The sequence below is a fragment of the Erpetoichthys calabaricus genome, chromosome 4 (genome assembly GCF_900747795.2).
Source record: "Erpetoichthys calabaricus chromosome 4, fErpCal1.3, whole genome shotgun sequence".
In the NCBI taxonomy this organism is placed as follows: domain Eukaryota; kingdom Metazoa; phylum Chordata; class Cladistia; order Polypteriformes; family Polypteridae; genus Erpetoichthys; species Erpetoichthys calabaricus.
The window spans coordinates 35,907,671-35,931,284 of record NC_041397.2 but is presented as its reverse complement, the minus strand read 5'-3'; the positions used below and the strand labels follow the sequence as shown (position 1 = coordinate 35,931,284).

At 40.7% G+C, this 23,614-nt stretch overlaps 1 protein-coding gene and 1 long non-coding RNA gene across 2 annotated transcripts in view; both read left to right on the top strand.

Moving 5' to 3' along the window:
* The first annotated feature begins 7 nt into the window (after positions 1-7).
* The window catches only part of uspl1 (ubiquitin specific peptidase like 1), a 95,789-nt gene continuing 72,182 nt past the window's right edge, over positions 8-23,614 (top strand). Inside the window, exons 1-3 of the mRNA XM_028799336.2 lie at positions 8-187; positions 7,579-7,738; positions 12,522-12,647. Coding sequence (XP_028655169.1) covers positions 7,610-7,738; positions 12,522-12,647 — 255 coding nt within the window. The 5' untranslated portion in view covers positions 8-187; positions 7,579-7,609. The remainder of the gene's footprint in view (positions 188-7,578; positions 7,739-12,521; positions 12,648-23,614) is intronic.
* Positions 7,745-12,509, top strand: LOC127527670 (uncharacterized). The gene is made up of 3 exons (XR_007934854.1): positions 7,745-8,505; positions 8,695-9,389; positions 9,426-12,509. It is a non-coding gene; the product is annotated as an uncharacterized LOC127527670 (long non-coding RNA).

Here is a 23,614-nt window from a genome sequence, read left to right as displayed (position 1 = left end):
GGTAGCGCCGCCGGAAGAGGAGCGTTCGGCGAACGACACAAGGCACATGTAGTTGTAGTGGATCTTGAGATGCAAGTTTCGTTTAGAGATTATCTATACTTACTCTTTGCTTTGATCAAGTTGGATACGTTCATAGCGCTTGGGCCATGGAGTCAGTGGTGTAACGACTGTCAAGAAAATAAAAGTGGTAAGTGGGAGAGAACCGATCGGCGACATTCCACAGTAGCTACAATGGAAATATAGTTGAAGGTTTTTTAATTGGGATCGCAAAAAGTGTAAAACGTGAAAAATCCTAGTGTCTAGCACTACTTGTTTTATGCCTGTTATTATGCATTTGTGTTAATCTTTTATGCATGTTTTGAAACGCGAAGTTGTGTTTTCTCTTTAACAACAATGGGACTTTATTTTGCCTAATGAAACCCTCGCGTATTAAAACTAGCACATCGGAAGCAATCTTAAATTGAAAACTGTCCAGCAAGAAAGAATATCACTTGTTGGCTTGGCAGAGTGGAACATCGCCACTATCCAGGTAAGCAAAACAGGCTTACTGCAGTAATTGTGATTGTTCTTTTGTATATTCTGCCCCGAAAATCCCTGTAAGTTGTGTCCGTGAAGTGGTGGTTGACCTGATTTAGAATTGCCTTACTTTGCTGAAATTGCGCAGTATTCTTTCTTGCGGGGAGACAAAGCTCGTACCGCACTTCAGGTGCAAGTCAAAACCGCACCACGGCTTATCGTTGGGTACAATCTTAAGTAATAGCGGCTCAGTTTTACTTTTTAAGTCGCTAGTTAAGTTAACGTGCTTAGTGGATACATGGTAGAGAAGACATAAGGCGTACTGTCAACTAGACAGAGCTGGTAGCACTGTGAGATTTTTTTTTATTTTTCCAGTCCCTTCACCACTATCCAGTCTTCTTTCGTAAGGTGTAAGCTTTGAGACAAGTAGATGCATGAGCCAATGCTGTTCTAGATAATGGGCTAATTGTAGTTTGTGATATAGAGGTGAACATCACAGGATTAGTCTCTTTCCCTTCACCCTGTACACCACACTGTACATAAAGCACTAGGTCATGCCACTTACAGAAAGGTTCTGTTGGTTCTGCACTTACCAGGTGTTTTGAGAATGGAGTATGAGACAGTATAGGAGTGCATTAGAGAACTTTGATTCTGAGTGCAGAAAGAATTGCCTGAAGGTTACTGTCAGTAAACCCACAGAACTGGTTATTGATCTGGCAATTCAGAGAGTGGATGTACAGGTGGTACAGTGCCAAAAAGTACTTAAGGGTCTGTGTCAATGACAGGTTGGACACAGGCCTTTTAACACAGATGAACTGGATAAAAAAAAATCAGGAGTGGTCTCCCCTAGACTTTCTGTTATACTCAGATATGGGAATGGATATTTGAGAAGTATACTGCAAGATGATTATATTTTTATTTTATGTACATTAAAGAACCATCAAGAACAAAATAATATATTGAACAATTATTACAAAAGTAAAGTTGAATAAAAGGTAAAGAAAGTATCACTTCTGCTTAACAGAAATAGCCCAAAAGTTGATCAAATCTACGTTTTGTACTTAATACTTGTATGTAGAATTTAGTTGACGTAAGTGAAAGTGTACACGAGTTATTAACATACATACATACACACACAGACATGATTCCAAAAATGGTATTTTCGAACTGGGGGAGGTCTAAAACCTTGAAAGTCATCACAATCTCGACCTTGAATCTTTGGACGATTACAATACTTTCCCTATACTTTGTATACGAGAAAGTAAAAAGAAAAGGAGGAAAGGGAAAAAAAAAAACTCCTGAGTGTTCCATTCTCCCCTTAGGAGACATACCCTTTAGTGGTGTGCTGGGCTGATAACATCACTTCAAAAGAGGCCTACCAAATCAACAAGCTAATTGAGAAGGCAAGCCCAGTTGTGAAACACACTGTCAACCTGCTGAGTTGGTAGCAAAGAGAGAGAATGAAAGCAGAACTGAGTACCATTATGAACAATAATGCACACCCTTTCACTGACACACTAACACAGAGCACTTTCGGTCAACATTCAACAGAAATGTGTTGAGGAAGATTACAGGAGTTCCTTTAAACCAACAGGAATATGCTAGTATAATGCCTCATTGTGACTGTAACTGCTAAGTCAGAAGTTTCATTTCTTGTTGTTATGATTTTTTTAGTCATTCTGGTGTATATTTGAGAGGTGTGTGTCATAATATTTGGTATTTGGTACACTCTATTACTTCATAAGGGGTAAAATGTTTTTTTTTTTTTTTTTTTAATTTAATTTTGCTTTTGTAAAAAGCCAAATTTCCCCCTGGGGACAAATAAAGTTCTACCAGTTTATCTAAAAGCCACATGGTTACTGTGCCACTAGAAATCAAATCCATTTCCCTTTACCAGTAAGGGTTACTTTCAGCATTGGTGTACATAATATGTAGTGGGACACATGTAGTGTGGATTGATGTGGAAGGATTACTGGAGGATGACATAGGGTTCCATTAATTTCAAGGTTTCCAGATAATTGTGAGAGGAAATGGCCTTGGAAGGAGTGGAAGGAACTCAAAAGGAGGCACTTTTGATATTTATTACTAATATGGCAAAGAAGAGAATCTGGGATGCTAATTGTATTCTGATAAACAAAAATTCAACCAGAGGTAAGTTAGGTGTAAAAATGTTAGGAAAAGGAGATGGAAGAAAAAGTAAAGAGAGATATTGAGAGGTGGGATTTCACAGCTGCCAAGGAAGAGCTTGTGAGAATTAGGAAATGGGAAATAGGGGATTTAAAGGGAATTCTTGTATAAACAGGGATGAATCTTAAAACAAAAAAAAAAAACCGGTAAATGCTGATACAGAAGAATAATCTTAGGATGTAGTTGGGAATTTCCAGGAGTAGGATTCAAGATAAAATATACAAAGTCATAAATGCATTATTCATTAATCTCCAAACCCGCTTCATCCTGAACAAAAAATGTTCTGCCTTGCTGCTTTGTGCTAACATGTTATTTATATACTAACTAGCTAATCATTTGTTTATTTTGAAAAATGTTTCTAACAATTGAAAACAAGTTTTAAGATTTGTATTGTCCTCCCCTTTCCCATTCTTGTAATTAACTATATTTGTTATTACCATATTCTTTATATAATATATATATATATATATATATATAGGACGGCACGGTGGCGCAGTGGGTAGCGCTGCTGCCTCGCAGTTGGGAGACCTGGGGACCCGGGTTCGCTTCCCGGGTCCTCCCTGCGTGGAGTTTGCATGTTCTCCCCGTGTCTGCGTGGGTTTCCTCCGGCGCTCCGGTTTCCTCCCACAGTCCAAAGACATGCAGGTTAGGTGGATTGGCGATTCTAAATTGGCCCTAGTGTGTGCTTGGTGTGTGGGTGTGCTTGTGTGTGTCCTGCGGTGGGTTGGCACCCTTCCCGGGATTGGTTCCTGCCTTGTGCCCTGTGTTGGCTGGGATTGGCTCCAGCAGACCCCCATGACCCTGTGTTCTGATTCAGCGGGTTGGTAAATGGATGGATGGATAGATATATATATATATATATATATATATAAATAAAGAGAAAAATTTGGCTCATGTCACAGTTGATGCCAAAGAACTGCCACTTGAAACAAAACTGATTAAAATGCAACCGAATCACTAGAGAGAGAAAAGGGGCAAGCGTGTTTGTTAGTAGCTAGAAAGAAGAAACGTTTTAGGGGGTGTCTTATTTAACTTGACAAATGACTTCAAACTTTAAGTTTTTGTTTTTTTTTCCTCACAACTTCCATCCATCCATCCATCCATTTTCCAACCCGCTGAATCTGAACACAGGGTCACGGGGGGTCTGCTGGAGCCAATCCCAGCCAACACAGGGCACAAGGCAGGAACCAATCCCAGGCAGGGTGCCAACCCACCACAGGACACACACAAACACACCCACACACCAAGCACACACTAGGGTCAATTTAGAATCACCAATCCACCTAACCTGCATGTCTTTGGAATGTGGGAGGAAACCGGAGCGCCCGGAGGAAACCCACGCAGACACGGGGAGAACATGCAAACTCCACGCAGGGAGGACCCGGGAATCGAACCCAGGTCCCCAGGTTTCCCAACTGCGAGGCAGCAGTGCTACCCACTGCGCCACCGTGCCGCCCTCCTCACAACTTACGTTTTTAAATTGTTGCTGCTCCCAGTTCATTCAGACATATTTATAGTTGCAGCACTCCCATGCATTCCTTACCAGTTTATGCACACAGGAAAATTTCACTCCAACTTTGATTATACCTTACCTGCTGCACCCTCGCAGAAATCTCTGCCTATGAAAAGGACAAAATACCCATTCTAAAAATGCAAGTTTCAATTGTTTTTGTATGATTTTATAACCATCAAAATAATTTTTAAAAAGTTCTGAAGGTTTACATTATGAGGTGTACAGTGCTTAAGGGAGATACTCGTACAGATGAAATTGTGAATTGTGGTACTACCAGGTAGGGATGTCATAAGAATGGATACTTCAGCACTAAGCCCATACCAGAATTCAAAAAAGTTACAGTGCTATCTTTTTACAGTATTATTAATGCAGAGTGAATGTTGGTACCATACTCTGACTGCTTACCAACATATGAGGATAAACTGAGTATGAAAATAATTGCCAGTAGTAATGCTACAGATACAGCACATTACACTTGGACTGCAGAAATCCAGTTCAGCAAGTGGGTGAACAAAGACTGTTGCATGTATATGCACTACAAAATATAATATCAATGGTAATGATATAAAAATGACTTAATATCTTTTAAAGTTAATTGTAACATAGCAACAAATCACAACTTTGCATTTATATGAAAGACTAATATCAGGTCTGCCTTATCACATTATGGATTTAAATTAATCTGTGCAGAAAAGAAATATTAAAAATTAGAGGAGAGATGCTGAGTATATTGGGAGGTGGATGTTAAGGATAAGGTAAGAGGAAAAGAGGAAGGCCTAAGAGAAGGTTTATGGATGTGGTGAGAGAGGACATACAGGTGCCTGGTGTAATGGAGCAAGATGCAGAGGACAGAAAGATATGGAAAAAGGTGATCCGCTGTGGCAACCCTTAACAGGAGCAGCCTAAAGAAGAAGAAGAACTAATTAATTTCACTCCATCTTCAATTATTTTCTTTTTGGCATATTCTCAAGACCAGCGACTTGGCACACACTATACAGTTAAATCAGTAATTGATTTATGATTGTTCGTTCTGTTTCATTATGGCATAGTTCTATTGCAGAACTGTCTTTTTTTTTTTTTTGTCTTACTCGCACACGTCTTGTGTTTATTTTTTATAAACTTTTCTTTCTTCATCTTGTAAATCATTTTGAGCTACACTATTTGTATGAAAATGCGCTATATAAATAAATGTTATTGTTATTGACTTGTATCTTTTTATTAACAACAAATGTTTCTGAGGCACTATCTGTTGAAATGCCAAATGCAATTAATTTAATTAATACATACATTACAAAACAAGTTTCAATAGATGGTGAACTGCAAAAGTTAATGCAAAGTTCTAAATTGATTACTTGGATTTCAACCCATCTTAGAAAGGTGGCAGAGCTGAATTTATTACCTACATATACACATATGTATACACGTGTGTGTGTGTGTGTGTGTGTGTGTGTGTATGTATATGTAATATACAGTATATACATACACACACACTTTATTTTTTTTTTTTTTAAATTGTGTGTGTAAATGACACTCCACAAAAAGGGAGTATTGTAGTGCCACATGTTGATTGCTATTGGGAACTTAGTAACAATATGGACATGGACAGTGGCTTTTGAGGGATTTGCTATAGTGAAAGCTGTAATTAGTTCAATTAAAATGCATTGTTTTGCATCCTTGACCAACACTCATCATGCCGCTGTTCTCTAGCACAGTCTTGCTGCATAGGTTATGTAAAAAATAATGCAATAGGCCAGTAGAAGTTTGGCTTTTATGCACTTCTCAGTTAGGGTTATATTTGAAAATGCTTTCCATTGGAGGCAGATACTCAGCATTGACTCTGGAAAAACTGTTAAGTAAACAGTGGCTAAGAATAATCTAGCTAATCATACAAGAGACTGACATCCTGAACTTTTATACAAAGAGTGAATTTCAGTGTATTATTATATTAACACTAGTATTGTGTTGTCTGAGTGTTCTTAACTAGAAATACACTTATTTCCATTATGTTTACTTGAAAAAACTACTATAGGTAACTATACCTGACAATAATGACCCTATAAACCTATGCTAAATTGTTATTGGTGTAGATTATAGTTTATTAAAATATTGTCCCCTTTCAGTGATTTTTATGTTTGTTAAATCTCTGTGCTATCTGAAAAGTAGAATGTAAGAAATGCTGGTAGTGTGTACCTTTTGTTTCCTCTGAAAATTCATTGTTGTTGATTAGAAAAAAATCTAAACCTGACTTTAGAACTCTTATTGCATCCTGCAGTATCTCCAAGAGTCACGTAAATGATATTACAAGTACCACTAAAAAGCTCCCAGTTGAGCACTTTGATTTACAACAGGAAATCTTCCTGATGAATCAGTTAATTCTGTAGTTGAGGATCCTCTCATTTCCCAAATTACACAAAATGCAATGACGTACAGTACTATTGTGTAATGAATTGTAGTGAGCATTATTTTCTCAAGTCTGTGCACAAGGCACATGGCTGAGGGCCTTAGCTTAACGACAGGGGCACTATTGTAAAACAAGTTAAATGTTTGTTTTTATTTTAGTTTTTTTTGTAAAGATAATAAAACATGATTTGTAATGTATTATTACGTTTATAAGAAAAGGCCATAGTTAATTTAGCCTCCTTTGAAAGGTTGGCTTTAAGAAACCCAACTCAAAATTTAAAAATTCAATTCTAAATTCAGTTTGATAGGATTGTCCTAAGAAGGAAATGACAACTTTTGTGGTAGTGTTTGATTTTATTTTTTTTACCTCCAAAAATTTCTACTGCTATAATTCAATGGGAGGAAAGCTGAGTTTTGTTTTTTTTTCCTTTTAATCTGAATTCTTAAATGACTTCACAACAAGGACTGAAAAAAGGAATGAAATCGTGCTGCATTTTATGATAATTGATTGCATGGACATGTTTTGCACTTGAATTAGATTCTTAAAATTGTTGCATACTTGAATACCTTTCTTTACAGTACTTGGGAAGGGCTAAAAAATGTTGAAGGGCATTGTGCAGTCAACAGGCCACACACTGAAATATGTTGTCTTTATATATGTCATAACTGCCTTTACTGTTTTATAGAAAAATATAAGCATTTCATATTTGGGTTTTCCAATTATTTCTTGATTAAAACCCACTAAACCACACATCAATTTGCATTTTTTTTAAACAAGCAAAAAATTCTGTACGTTAAGATAAGTAAACACTTGTATCTAAAATGTTGTAAAGATCTGTCAAATAATCGTGAACGTTTTTATTAAGTGTGTATATAGAAAATGTCTTAAGGTAGCATTGCCTTAAATATTTTAGAACTTTAATCTGCATTATTACTAACTATTTTCTTTCTTATCTTTGTAGTGTTTGCAGAGGTGTACCTGACTCCATTGATATGGTAATGTTTAGCAAATGGCCTGTGGTGGCAGCTGACCGGAAGACCTACAGTGATTTGCCAATGAGTGGTGAAGGGATTGATATTAGGGTTCCACCTTATCCACAAATGGCGGGGTATTTGGGAAAAGTCAGTAGAACTCTGTTTCTCTCTTCTATGTATTGTCGCTGGTGCAAAGCTTTTTTCTTTTTATATAAGAAAAGCAAAGCAAAAAATAGCTATTGCTTTTCATTTTTATTTTTGATATAACAAATATTTCATGTTTTTTGTAAAAGGCGAAAGATTTATCCTTTATGGGAATGAAGAGAATATGATGTGAAAGCTTATGTTTGGTTCAGTTTCCATGTTCATACATCTTTACATTAATAAAGCTGCCCTGCAAGAAATACTCAACTTCTAAAAGTTTTCAGATTTTGTAAACTTGAAAATTAGATTTCTACATTTTAATCTAAATATTAGTATTTTAGACCATCTATAGTTACTGAACATTTTTAACGATGACATTAACCACTTTCAGCAATATGTAGAAATAGAAATAAGGACTAAAATATATTGCTTACATTGACAGAATATTATTTATTGTGGTAGTAAATTTAATCTTTTTTTTTTTTTTTTACAATGTTTATTCATTATTCCTGGTAGATTTACACCAGCTTACTAAAGTTTCTTGGTTAACCCCTTATTTCAAGCAGTACAATGAATGGGCAGAGCTTTTAATTGACACCATATTTTTGTTTTGGCATTTAACCAGTTGGTTAACACATCTTGTTTTCTTTTAGTCGTAAGTTGTAACGAAATGTTCAGTCAAAATGTGAACTGACCAGTAAAATTTTGTTTGTATTTTTCTTGTTTAGGATTGCCAGGCTGACAAATTCAGACTATAGAGGGAATGAAAGGTAGCTGGAGTGGTGCCTCTGAGGTTAGGGATCTACACTGGCAATCGGAAGGTTGCCGGTTCAAATCCCGTAAATGCCAATAGGGACTCTCTGCTCTGTTGGGCCCTTGAGCAAGGCCCTTAACCTGCAATTGCCGAGCGCTTTGAGTAGTGAGAAAAGCGCTATATAAATGCAAAGAATTAATTAAAGTGTGTCAAGAAAAGGGATCAACAACCACCAGTTTAATCAGATCTTTAATATTTGTCACTTTTCTAATGTCCCAGCTTATTCTAATAACTAATTAGTACTCCCACTTTACAGGTCCAGTGTGCTAGGTTTAAATCCAGCACCTGATTGTCTGCATAGTGTTTGCATGTTTTCCATGCATCTTTGTGCTTTTCTTCTGGGTACACTAATTTTTCTACTGCATCATCCAAGCAGTGCAGGTTTGTTTAGATGTTCCTGGTTTGACTGTGGGTGTGTGCGCTGGAGGACGCTGCAGTGGATTGGCCCTTTTCCTGCGTTGTGCCCAGGATTTCCAGGATAGGCACTTGCTCCATGATCCTCTGAATTGGAGTTTGCAGATTTCAGAATGCCTATTCCAGTTGTTAGTTTGTCAGTGACCAGAGTACAAAGAGAGCCATATTGTTTGAAACTCCCTTGCGCTCAGTGCAGCCATTATGCACACCTGGTTCATATGACCCTAAGCCAGAGAAGCCTATTAGAAAATGAACCGATTTTTGAACAGACCAGTTCACCCCTATCCATTTAATTCAGTGGATAGGTGCAAATTTATTCTCATTATCATTTCTAAGTCCCTGATCTTTCTAACTCCCTTTTCCAAATTTATGGTGTTACAAGTTCAATGATGTCACATTTTACAATGCATTTATCTGCTCATTCAAGTATTTATTAATTTTGACCAAAATGTTCCTCAATAGGTATTTGTTGAAAAATTAACAGTCTCAATAATCAAGTTTACACGGTCTTACACTTTTTGGACTTAATACCCTATATGTTTTCTTTTGAACAAAAATCTGTGTTATGCATTATAGTCTCATCACTCTTTTGATTTGTAACAGATTTTTGTATAATTAATGTGTAATTGTTTCTTTAATAGCCAACTAAGATAATTGCTATCCATACTCAGTAGTTACAGTACTGTTGATTATTACACTCTTCTTAACCGCCAGTGTTGCTAGTAATATGTTAAAAGTAATGCAGTCAAATTACTTTTTAAGTAACGTATAACATAATGTAATACTTATTTTCTTGACGAAAAAAGTACCTGCATGCTACAGCTGTCTGTCTAGCGGAGAAGCAGTTGATTGCATACGTAATGTGTAATCAAGCGAAAAGAACCGAACAAATGTTAAAAGTATACATCCATCCATCCATCCATTATCCAACCCGCTGAATCCAAACACAGGGTCACGGGGGTCTGCTGGAGCCATTCCCAGCCAACACAGGGCACAAGGCAGGAACCAATCCCGGGCAGGGTGCCAACCCACCGCAGGACACACACAAGCACACCCACACACCAAGCACACACTAGGGACAATTTAGAATCGCCAATCCACCCAACCTGCATGTCTTTGGACTGTGGGAGGAAACCGGAGTGCCCGGAGGAAACCCACGCAGACACGGGGAGAACATGCAAACTCCACACAGGGAGGACCCGGGAAGCGAACCCAGGTCCCCAGGTCTCCCAACTGCGATGCAGCAGCGCTACCCACTGTGCCACCGTGCCGCCCAACAAGTATACAATTGCACTTAATCTTGCATTTGCTGAGGGATAAATTAAATCCGGCCAGTTAGGGTGACAGAGACCCAGTATCCATCACAGCAGCACTGGTGTAAGACATGAGGTCATTGGGCTTTTAGCAGCTGGTACACAATAAAGGTGCTCTTCAAGGGCAGTGTTCATGCCGCCCAATACCCCTCAGCTTCATAGTGTGCTTCTTTCTATATCTGGCTTCTCCAGGTATTCTCACACACTCAGACTGGTCTTGGCTACCTGAGGAGCATGTTTCTCCCATGGCTGGACCTGGAACGCAAAAATATATATCAAACACAAGAAAATGTTCAAATTTGCCTGTTTTTCTGGTCAGTTTAATGAAGGTTCATAGGTTTAGGATGTAATAACAAATACTGGCATGTAAAATATACAGTTTTTTATAGAAAAGTAGAAAAAGTACTTTTTGTAACACATTACATTTTATAAGTAACTGGAACATATTTATTCTTCTTGTAAATAATGTGTAATGCGACTAAGTTACTTTTAAAAGATACATTCCCCAACACTGATCACCACTGAGTTTTTTTTTTTTTAGTAATTGTGGAATTTGCAGTGACTTATTATGAAGAGAAGAAAAGACTTTTAGGTTCATTGGGTGTTATGGTGTGGTGTGGTGTAGGTCTCGATTATTAAGCCAGCGACTTTTACTGGGTTGTGCAGATTTATTTATTTTTTTGCTGTTAATATAGGGATTCATCCTAGATCTCCTGAGAAAACAATACTTTTTCAGTCTTTCTAACATAATCATTACCTGACCAGTAGTGGTTCTGACAGTGTTGATATGGAATGCTAGAGCAGTGGTTCCCAACTGGGGAGCCCCAGTAAACTTCGGGGGGTGGCATATGATGACTTGAATCACTAAACATCATTTATTGTTTTAAAGAAGACTGCTTCATCAATATTCCACATCATGTGTAGATAGAGTTCAGGTGAACTCCCCACATATGCACAGCTATTCAGGGTGTAGTGGTCACTTGTGTTTTTTTTTTTTTTTTTTTTTTGCACAGCACATAGCACCATAGCTACTAACCTGTAGTTAAAACAGGTATGGGGTGTTCATAATAATAAAAAAACGAAGTTAAAAAAAAAAAAAAAAGGTAACAAATCATACTGCCTTAGAAAAGTTAAGTGTTTTAGCAAGATAGAAAAAAATGTGTCTGTCTCATGATAAGATAGTAGGTTGACTTCAGACACGTTGCTGCTGCATCCATGCACCGGTGTCTGCGGCTTATCTGACTGCTACTACAGCCTTATGCGATTCTGTTGTTTTCTGTTGACTTGGTTGTTGTATATGTAGAGAAAATGCATTTGCATTTCCTCTCATGTTAAATGTGGCTGTTGCAGATGGAGCTCCAGAATTGAATCCAAATGGTGACAACATTGCTTTGATAATTATGTTATGAAAAACATCTCTACTGCAATTAGTTCTACATTATAATAATGAGTTTTGTGCATGTTTTTCTTTTTACAGAAAAACTTGTTTTATAAAATAAAGCTTAAAATAATGCTTGAGCCAAGTGAGTAGTGAGCAGCTTTTGCGGTTAATATTTATCTTTACAAATGCCAAATCATTTTATATTACGACAAAGAAATTCAGGCACTAGTAAAAATAACTTTTATTAAATAATAATATACAAGCAGTTCAGATAATTTTGTATTGTGATTTAAAACCGCACAGGCATTGTAATAACACTAGCTGCAAACAATCTTTTTCTTAATAAATTTTTCAGACAGTGGCAAAAGTATAAGAGGGTCAATATCCTGGTCTGTGTGTGGGGCCATCACATATTCTAGCGGTACTCTAGGCGATCATAGAAGAATAAAGGTTGAGAAACCACCATGTTAGAGGATTTAGGTTGAATGCTTGTAAATCAATATTTTAACATATTTGTTCAATTTGAAGTATGTTTGTGATTGTTCATTTTTGAAGTAGTGATTGTTCATTTATGCCCACAAATACATATGTACATTTATATTTATGGAACATGTCACTTCTTATATAAAAATAACATTAATGAGACATTGCAAGAAACAAAATGTGAAAATGTATGCAGAGGTCTGAGTACTTTTGGAGGGCACTTTAATTAACAATGATTGTACAGGAGAATAATGAATAAAAGTGTAGCTACTTTTCTTGCAATGTGTTCTGTTAATGAATATTACAAACAAAACAGAGCACTCAGTCTGCATTTTTTTATACTTGTTTGCATTTTCAAGATTTTGTGTGTTTTTGTTCTAGGATAAATGTGGAAAATCATTGCAAGATGTTCCCTGTCCAGTATGCACTACTAGAGGCCAGAAATGGCTCCTGCGTGTGTATTCCGTCAATTTTCAGGAATCGGTTGTTTTATGTGAAAACCCACAGGTAATGATCATCTTACCACTCAAAATTATCTTAAGATGTGTAAAATCCCAGTGTTAGTCAATGCAGTTGTTGGTTTTGTTTGAGTATTAAAGCTAATAATTGTACATTACCATTCAAACTGTTAGACACAGCTATTCCTAACAAGTTGTTTCCCTTATTTTCAATATTTTCTACACTTTAGCATAATAGGAAATATATCAAGAGTTGTGTGTCACACAAGCAGTATTTTGTTGTACAAAGCAAATTTTAAACAAATGAACGTTATGTTAAACTTTAGACTGTTCAAAATAACCTCCGTTTTCCTCGGTGACACCTTTGTAAATTCTTGGAATTATCACAACCAGCTTCAGGAGATATCCATCTGGAATTCTTTCACAGCAGTCTCAAGAGTCCTGACATACCTTGAGCACTTGTTGACTGATTTTCCTTCTTTCTTTTATCCAGTTCCTCCTAAACCATCTCTGTTGTGTTTATTAGGTGACTGTACAGATCAGGTCATCCACTGCATTATTCCATCACTTTGATTCTTTGTAAAATAGCTCATACAGAGCCTGAATGTGTCTTTCCAGTCTTTGTCCTATTGAAAAACAAATGACATCTAAACCAGTGTTTCTCAACCTCGGTCCTGGGGACCCACTGTGGCTGCAGGTTTTTGTTCCAGCCAGCTTCTGTTTTTAATTGGACTCCTGGGCTAATTAAGTGAACTGTTATTTCCCAAGTTCTGTGTTTTGGGAACAATATAGAAATTAGAAAACTAAGTTTGGATAAAAAGAAAAAAAAATATATATATATTAAAATGTACCATGACGTTATATGGGAATAATGTATTTTTTTCTTTTTTTTCTTTTTAACAATATTTTCATCTTGATTTTCATTCTACTTTTCCAGGTGTTCTGATTGTTTAATTAATCCATTATTTACTAATTAGTGAATCTGATGCTATAGTGAATCTGATGCTAAAGTAGTTGCAGCCTTTGCTTATAAAGTGTTATTTGCCGGGCTGTCTGCTCTGCTCATTTTTAATTCTCATTAATAACATACAACAAAGGGTAAAAACTGCACAGAGAAAGGGCAAAATATGATGAAATCAACAAAACAGAATTGAGCATTTTAAATATCTAGCAAAAGCAGAAATATTTCTAAATGTTTTATAAATGTAAAAATCATGCTGCTGTGCTTTTCTGAATATAGGATAAAAGAAAAATAATACCAGCTAATTAAATGAGATCAGTGCTATCAGGTGTTGTCACTGATAGATTAGGAATCTGGTTGGAACAAAAACCTGCAGCCACAGTGGGCCCCCAGGACCGAGGTTGAGAAACACTGATCTAAACTATGTTCAAAGAGAGAATGTAGAGTGTGCCTTCAATTGTGAATATGTATATTGTCAGTGTGTTACCAGCAAATATCTCTACACCATCATACCCTGAGCACACACATAGACAACATTCATTCAGTTTTCCAGTATCTCAGGAATACACAATAGTTGAAACCATAAATCTGAAATCTGGAGTCATCAGAACAAAGGCAGTGGATGTGCACTGTCTACATTTCTTGGACAGTAAGTCATTTCATGTTTGTTTCCTTAAGTAGTGGTCTTTTTTCACAGTTGCGTCATTAAACCACTGTCTCATCTGAGCAATTATTGTTGAACTGTGACCTCCATGAAGTACTTATTTGGGCTGTAATTCGAGTTGTATTTAATATTTCATTTCTGAGGCTGGCAACTAACTTATCCTCTGCAACTGAGGTAACTCTTGGTCTACTGTTCCTTTGGTGGTCATCAATTTGAGCATGATGTTTTCTGTGACTACACTTGAAGAAAAATTGCATATTGATTTCAATTTCCTTTCTTAAAGTAATGATGGACTCGTTTCTCCTTAAATCAAACTGTTTATCCATCCATCCATTGTCTCCCGCTTATCCGAGGTCGGGTCGCGGGGGCAGCAGCTTGAGCAGAGATGCCCAGACTTCCCTCTCCCCGGCCACTTCTTCTAGCTCTTCCGGGAGAATCCCAAGGCGTTCCCAGGCCAGTCGAGAGACATAGTCCCTCCAGCGTGTCCTGGGTCTTCCACGGGGCCTCCTCCCGGTTGGACGTGCCCGGAACACCTCACCAGGGAGGCGTCCAGGAGGCATCCTGATCAGATGCCCGAGCCACCTCATCTGACTCCTCTCGATGCGGAGGAGCAGCGGCTCTACTCTGAGCCCCTCCCGGATGACTGAGCTTCTCACCCTATCTTTAAGGGAAAGCCCAGACACCCTGCGGAGGAAACTCATTTCAGCCGCTTGTATTCGCGATCTCGTTCTTTCGGTCACTACCCATAGCTCATGACCATAGGTGAGGGTAGGAACATAGATCGACTGGTAAATTGAGAGCTTCGCCTTGCAGCTCAGCTCCTTTTTCACCACGACAGACCGATGCAATGCCCGCATTACTGCGGATGCCGCACCGATCCGCCTGTCGATCTCACGCTCCATTCTTCCCTCACTCGTGAACAAGACCCCGAGATACTTGAACTCCTCCACTTGGGGCAGGATCTCGCTACCAACCCTGAGAGGGCACTCCACCCTTTTCCGGCTGAGGACCATGGTCTCGGATTTGGAGGTGCTGATTCTCATCCCAGCCGCTTCACACTCGGCTGCGAACCGATCCAGAGAGAGCTGAAGATCACGGCCTGATGAAGCAAACAGGACAACATCATCTGCAAAAAGCAGTGACCCAATCCTGAGCCCACCAAACTGGACCCCCTCAACACCCTGGCTGCGCCTAGAAATTCTGTCCATAAAAGATATGAACAGAATCGGTGACAAAGGGCAGCCCTGGCGGAGTCCAACTCTCACTGGAAACGGGTTCGACTTACTGCCGGCAATGCGGACCAAGCTGTGGCACCGATCGTACAGGGAGTGAACAGCCCTTATCAGGGGGCCGGTACCCCATACTCTCGGAGTACCCCCCACAGGATTCCCCGAGGGACACGGTCGAATGCCTTTTCTAAGTCCACAAAACACATGTAGACTGGTTGGGCAAACTCCCATGCACCCTCCAGGACCCTGCTAAGGGTATAGAGCTGGTCCACTGTTCCGCGACCAGGACGAAAACCACACTGTTCCTCCTGAATCCGAGGCTCGACTATCCGACGGACCCTCCTCTCCAGGACCCCTGAATAGACTTTTCCAGGGAGGCTGAGGAGTGTGATCCCTCTGTAGTTGGAACACACCCTCCGATCCCCCTTCTTAAAGAGGGGGACCACCACCCCGGTCTGCCAATCCAGAGGCACTGTCCCTGATGTCCGTGCGATGTTGCAGAGGCGTGTCAGCCAAGACAGTCCTACAACATCCAGAGCCTTGAGGAACTCCGGGCGTATCTCATCCACCCCCGGGGCCCTACCACCAAGGAGTTTTTTGACCACCTCGGTGACCTCAGTCCCAGAGATGGGGGAGTCCACCTCTGAGTCCCCAGGCTCTGCTTCCTCATTGGAAGGCATGTTAATGGGATTGAGGAGGTCTTCGAAGTATTCCCCCCACCGACCCACAACATCCCGAGTCGAGGTCAGCAGCGCACCATCCCCACCATATACAGTGTTGACACTGCACTGCTTCCCCTTCCTGAGACGCCGGATGGTGGACCAGAATCTCCTCGAAGCCGTCCGAAAGTCATTCTCCATGGCCTCCCCAAACTCCTCCCACGCCCGAGTTTTTGCCTCAGCAACCACCAAAGCCGCATTCCGCTTGGCCTGCCGGTACCTATCAGCTGCCTCCGGGGTCCCACAGGACAAAAGGGTCCTGTAGGACTCCTTCTTCAGCTTGACGGCATCCTTCACCGCCGGTGTCCACCAGCGGGTTCGGGGATTGCCGCCACGACAGGCACCGACCACCTTACGGCCACAGCTCCGGTCAGCTGCCTCAACAATAGAGGCACGGAACATGGCCCATTCGGACTCAATGTCCCCCACCTCCCTCGGGATGTGGTCGAAGTTCTGCCGGAGGTGGGAGTTGAAGCTACTTCTGACAGGGGGCTCTGCCAGACGTTCCCAGCAGACCCTCACAACACGTTTGGGCCTACCACGCCTGACCGGCATCCTCCCCCACCATCGAAGCCAACTCACCACCAGGTGGTGATCAGTTGACAGCTCCGCCCCTCTCTTCACCCGAGTGTCCAAGACATGTGACCGCAAGTCCGACGACACGACCACAAAGTCGATCATCGAACTGAGGCCTAGGGTGTCCTGGTGCCAAGTGCACATATGAACACCCCTATGCTTGAACATGGTGTTCGTTATGGACAATCCGTGACGAGCACAGAAGTCCAATAACAAAACACCGCTCGGGTTCAGATCAGGGGGGCCATTCCTCCCAATCACGCCCTTCCAGGTCTCACTGTCATTGCCCACGTGAGCATTGAAGTCTCCCAGCAGAACGAGGGAGTCCCCAGAAGGTATGCCCTCTAGCACCCCCTCCAGGGACTCCAAAAAGGGTGGGTACTCCGAACTGCTGTTCGGTGCATACGCACAAACAACAGTTAGGACCCGTCCCCCCACCCGAAGGCGAAGGGAGGCTACCCTCTCGTCCACCGGGGTAAACCCCAATGTACAGGCTCCAAGTTGGGGGGCAATAAGTATACCCACACCTGCTCGGCGCCTCTCACCGGGGGCAACTCCAGAGTGGTAGAGAGTCCAGCCCCTCTCAAGCCGATTGGTTCCAGAGTCCAAGCTGTGCGTCGAGGTGAGTCCGACTATATCTAGCCGGAACCTCTCAACTTCGCGCACTAGCTCAGGCTCCTTCCCCTTCAGAGAGGTGACATTCCACGTCCCAAGAGCCAGTTTCTGTAGCCGAGGATCGGACCGCTAAGGTCCCCGCCTTCGGCCACCACCCAACTCACACTGCACCCGACCTCCTTGGCCCCTCCCATAGGTGGTGAGCCCAAACTGTTCTTGTTATATTATGTACTACTGCCAGAAATAAATGCTATCCCTCAGATTGGACTATTTATAGCCATGCTACAGCACCATCCGTAATGTTTGGGACAAAAGCTGCGTTTCCATTAATTTCCTTAATGCACATTTTGAAATTACAAAACAAAAAATGATAATGGAAACATGAATTTCGAAAAAACTTTATACACTTCCTTGAGGTGGTTTTTCAGGTGAAAAACCAGTCAGGACTGAGGGCCTATTGCGCTGCACAATTCCATGAATGTTGAGCTGCTCATCCTAAAATTTTGTACCCACAGCTCCTCAGTAAAATCACTGTGGACGATTTCAAATAAATCCCAAATACGTGGCCTTTACCAAGCATAAGGAGGCTGTCATTACCTCCGATTGAAAAATGAACACCGATTTGTAGACACAATTGAAATAACAGAACTAACACCCATTAAATTGGTCATCATTTTTAATTTCAGGTAATAAAACAAACTTTATTCGCATAAAATCACTTGATGGAAACACAGACCATTCGCATTTGTGTTTTATTGACTTTTCAGAAGTATTGCTAAAGGCACATTTTTCCTTGATTTACCCTTCTGCTCCACAGTTTAAATTTATAAATCAAACAATTTGGATTAGAATAAAGTGCAAAATACAGACTTTCATTTAAGGGTATTTGCATACATTTCAGCCACACAATGTAGACATTGTAGCTCTTTTTATACAATTCAAGGCACCATAATGTTTGGGACAATTGATGTCACAGGTGTGTGTGATTACTCAGGAGTGTTTTATTGCTTTGTTAATGCAGACATAAGATACCTAGGCTTTCTTCTACCTACAGACTTCCTTTGGAGTCTGTAGTTGCCATTGTTCAACAGGAGGAGAAGAGCTGAGCACCAGTGAAAGTCAAAGATGCCATTATGAGGCAGATAAACAAGAATAAAGCCATTAGAAACATTGAAAAGCCTTAGGATGAAAACTTTACTGCAAATTGTCATAGCACAGCTAATTGAAACATAATAAAGAGAAGAAATTCCACAAGCTAACTTTTTAAAAGAGTTGCATATAGGATGATTTAATGATTGTGGTACATTTTTTTTCAACTCTAAATTTCACTGAAGTTGTAAATAAAAACAAAGTAGGATGGGACATTTCAAAAAATAAATTTTTCATATTTTGTTTTCTAAACAAATTCATATAATGTTCACTATATTTGTCTGAGAAGCACATTTTCAGTATTTAAGTATAAGTCTTTAGATCACAATATCTTTAAAACATTACAGAACCCTACATTAGGTGTGTCCAAAGTTTGTCTGGTACTGTGCTTTCCTTAAATTGCATCAACACAGAAAAATAAATACTAATTTGTATTTGAAATGCTCCACTAGATAATGTGTTTCTGGTTCTACTTACCATCATGTGTGTAAAGCAATATACTGGAGGAAACTATATTATTTCCTGTGTTTCGATAGGAAGTCACAATGTTGACATTTTAGTCTTTAAAGCACTGGAAACATACTCGGGGTTAAATTAACTTTAGTTATAATTCACTGCAAGACTTCAATAAATATTTATTTCCCATTGTTACAAAAGTATATGTTTTTAAAATAACTATTCCAATATGATTTTAAGAGTAGCACATTATGTTAACTTATTTGTTTAGATATAAAATGTAATAATGAAAACATCATATAATATATAAACAGATGCATTCAGTATATCTGCATTTTTTCAATATATATTGGACCACTTTGCATTCTGACATCAATATGGAAATGAAGAAGAGAATGCCCGTGGTTGAGCTATCTGCTCATGTTGTATTAACCCTTATCCATGAATGCCATGCAGACCCCCATCTTGCAGACCATTTTAAACTGGTCAAATCTGCCTAAAAAGTAATACAATAACTTCAGAAATTTTTATTACCTCTGAAATGAAGTAAATGTGATGTAAATTTTCAATGGTTTACATGTTACCTTTGTAATAGTAATGCGTGTTCAGTGTACAGTCATAGTAGCACTAAAACAAGACCTCAGTTACACGTCTGATTCGCATACAGAATAGTCACTCAGAATCTGCCTCAGCTTCAACTTGTGTGCAGGCCAGATACACAAGGGAACGCTCTGAATGTTCCTGGCAAACAGAAAGTTTGCACTGGGAGCAAGCGGCCTTAATCTTTCTCTCCTTTGCTCTTGGGCACATGTGACAGCGGAACTGCGACTGCAGTGCTCTCAATGGAACGTTTGACACTGTGCCATCATCATTGCCCTCTTCATTTGAGTTGTCCGATGTATCGAAATCTGACAACTCCTTCATTATTTCAGCCAGGGTTTCACTTTCATTGTATTTCTTTTGTTGGTCGTTGACTCATTGTTCATAAACACATCAACTGGACTTGCTCCTTAAACTATACACCAGCAATGTCTCAGGCAGGACTAAGAAAATCTAAACCAAAGAAAATACAAATTCATCCATCCATCCATTGTCTCCCGCTTATCCGAGGTCGGGTCGCGGGGGCAGCAGCTTGAGCAGAGATGCCCAGACTTCCCTCTCCCCGGCCACTTCTTCTAGCTCTTCCGGGAGAATCCCAAGGTGTTCCCAGGCCAGTCGAGAGACATAGTCCCTCCAACGTGTCCTGGGTCTTCCCCGGGGCCTCCTCCCGGTTAGATGTGCCCGGAACACCTCACCAGGGAGGCGTCCAGGAGGCATCCTGATCAGATGCCGAGCCTCCTCATCTGACTCCTCTCGATGCGGAGGAGCAGCGGCTCTACTCTGAGCCCCTCCCGGATGACTGAGCTTCTCACCCTATCTTTAAGGGAAAGCCCAGACACCCTGCGGAGGAAACTCATTTCAGCCGCTTGTATTCGCGATCTCGTTCTTTCGGTCACTACCCATAGCTCATGACCATAGGTGAGGGTAGGAACATAGATCGACTGGTAAATTGAGAGCTTCGCCTTACGGCTCAGCTCCTTTTTCACCACGACAGACCGATGCAGAGCCCGCATTACTGTGGATGCCGCACCGATCACGCTCACGCTCCATTCTTCCCTCACTCGTGAACAAGACCCCGAGATACTTGAACTCCTCCTCTTGGGGCAGGACCTCGCTGCCAACCCTGAGAGGGCACTCCACCCTTTTCCGGCTGAGGAAGCAGAGCCTGGGGACTCAGAGGTGGGCTCCCCCATCTCTGGGACTGAGGTCACCGAGGTGGTCAAAAAACTCCTTGGTGGCAGGGCCCCGGGGGTGGATGAGATACGCCCGGAAGTTCCTCAAGGCTCTGGATGTTGTAGGACTGTCTTGGTTGACACGCCTCTGCAACATCGCATGGACATCAGGGACAGTGCTTCTGGATTGGCAGACAGGGGTGGTAGTCCCCCTCTTTAAGAAGGGGGATCGGAGGGTGTCTTCCAACTACAGAGGGATCACACTCCTCAGCCTCCCTGGAAAAGTCTATTCAGGGGTCCTAGAGAGGAGGGTCCATCGGATAGTCGAGCCTCGGATTCAGGAGGAACAGTGTGGTTTTCGTCCTGGTCGCGGAACAGTGGACCAGCTCTATACCCTTAGCAGGGTCCTGGAGGGTGCATGGGAGTTTGCCCAACCAGTCTACATGTGTTTTGTAGACTTGGAAAAGGCATTCGACCGTGTCCCTCGGGGAATCCTGTGGGGGGTACTCCGAGAGTATGGGGTACCAGCCCCCCTGATAAGGGCTGTTCAGTCCCTGTACAATCGGTGCCAGAGCTTGGTCCGCATTGCCGGCAGTAAGTCGAACCCGTTTCCAGTGAGAGTTGGACTCCGCCAGGGCTGCCCTTTGTCACCGATTCTGTTCATAACTTTTATGGACAGAATTTCTAGGCGCAGCCAGGGCGTTGAGGGGGTCCGGTTTGGTGGGCTCAGGATTGGGTCACTGCTTTTTGCAGATGATGTTGTCCTGTTTGCTTCATCAGGCCGTGATCTTCAGCTCTCTCTGGATCGGTTCGCAGCCGAGTGTGAAGCGGCTGGGATGAGAATCAGCACCTCCAAATCCGAGACCATGGTCCTCAGCCGGAAAAGGGTGGAGTGCCCTCTCAGGGAAAATACAAGTTTAAATAGAAAATTCAAATATAAAACGAAGCAAAAATGCTCGTACAAAAATGGTAACGTTTCCATGAATTGGGGGGAGGGGGGGGGTGTCTCGGAGACCCCCAACTACTTTGTGCTACTGTAGCACTTATTTGCACTAAGCTATTTAGAAGCGGATTTCGGCGCATTTTTCAAGGCAAAACAAAATGAAAAGTCAGAAAATTTCATGACCATCGTATTACCTTGAAAGGGAAAGTAGTACTAGGGTGTTGTACCATGTTAGCCATTATGAATGTAGAGAAAAGTCAAGCAAAATGACACCTTTTATTGGCTAACTAAAAAGATTACAATATGCAAGTTTTCGAGGCAACTCAGGCCCCAAAGGGAAAGAATTTGAAAATCTGCGACTGGGGGTCTTGGAGACCCCCCTATTCATGGATGAATGTTAAGTACTCCATAGAGCACCATGCTGCAGGCACTTACAGTACATAGTGGTGTGATAATTAAAACTTGATCCTGGATCCATTGTTGGTGATGACAGATTGATTCAGAGTTCTTACTCCAAAATTAAAAGGATTGTCTTGATCAGTATTGCGGGGCAGTAGTTCACATATGATAAAGGGAAATGATTTAAAAACAAAATTCCAAATATCTTTCTAGTCCATTGCAACTTTATGCAGAATTGTTTCCTCTTAATTATGTGTTAACTGCAAGTTCTAGAGTCTAATCTGATCAAAAGCTATTTCAGCTGATTTAAGTAAAGCCAGTTATTTTAAAAGATTAGCTATTATAATACCACTTTTGTCATTTCTTCTCTTGGTCATGTCCATTCCTTTATTAATACTATTTGTACAGTTTTCCATTTTTAAAGCAAGAGTATTCTTTTTATTTTATGTGTTTACATTCACTTGTTAAATTTATTTTAGATTAGTTCATCATCACTGGTGTAGTAGGGTATTGTGATTTTTGGAATGGACTTTTTTTATCTGAGCCTTCATTCATCAATTTTCTAAACCTTAAAGAAATGAACAGAGACAATGACTATCAAAGCTGTGTTGGGTACATGAAAAGAAATATCTGTGGATGAGTCACTGTGCCATCACACTCACCTTCACTCATTTTGGGCCTGTTTAGAGTTGATGCTTGCCAAAAGGTTGCTTTAATTTCTTCTACATCAAGGTGAATACAAGTTTAAAAAACTCCCTTGCCTGTTTTATGTAATTCATTGTTTAGTCAGTTACAGTATCGCATTTGCATCCCAAGCTATTTAAAGCAAGAAGGCAGTAATGTGTGAGCTGCTGAGAAGAATGGAGAAAAGTTTCATTTTGAGTGACTTAAAACATTCTTCATTATTGGTTATTAGACATAAATCTATTGAAAGCACCAACAGTGCTGTGATATACAGGAGTGTAGAGTGTGTCTCAAAGATGGACTGCTTCTGAAACAAACATTTTGCCAACAGTAGTGATATGACATGGAACAAGCTGAGATGTAAAGATGAACAGATTATGTATAGTCAGTCTTTTAGCACCAGAACCCTATAGCTGATACTGAGTGAGGCATGTGCTATTGGCACCACCTTGTACTTTATAGTAGGAGAGGTTACCAAGTTAGTTTACTTTTCACAAAAAATAGTGCTATTGATTGGTGCCTGGAGACATAAAAACTGGTCATTAGTTATTTAAATTAATCCAACCAATCTTTTATGCAGTAAACTGTCATTTAATCTCCGACAACCCAGATTCACTGTTGCCAGTCATGGATTCCAGCTCTTCAGGGCTGATTCCCAGACGTTCCCAAGCCAACCAAGAAATATAATCCTTTCAGAGTGCCTTGGGTCTGCTGCAGTGTCACTGCCAAATGGGATGTTCTGGGGGAAGTAATTTGGGGAGGGTGTCCTTATGACATACACAAGCAACATCAACTGACTCCTCTCAGTTCAGAGGAGCAAGGACTCTGTTCTGTGGCTCACCCCAGTTG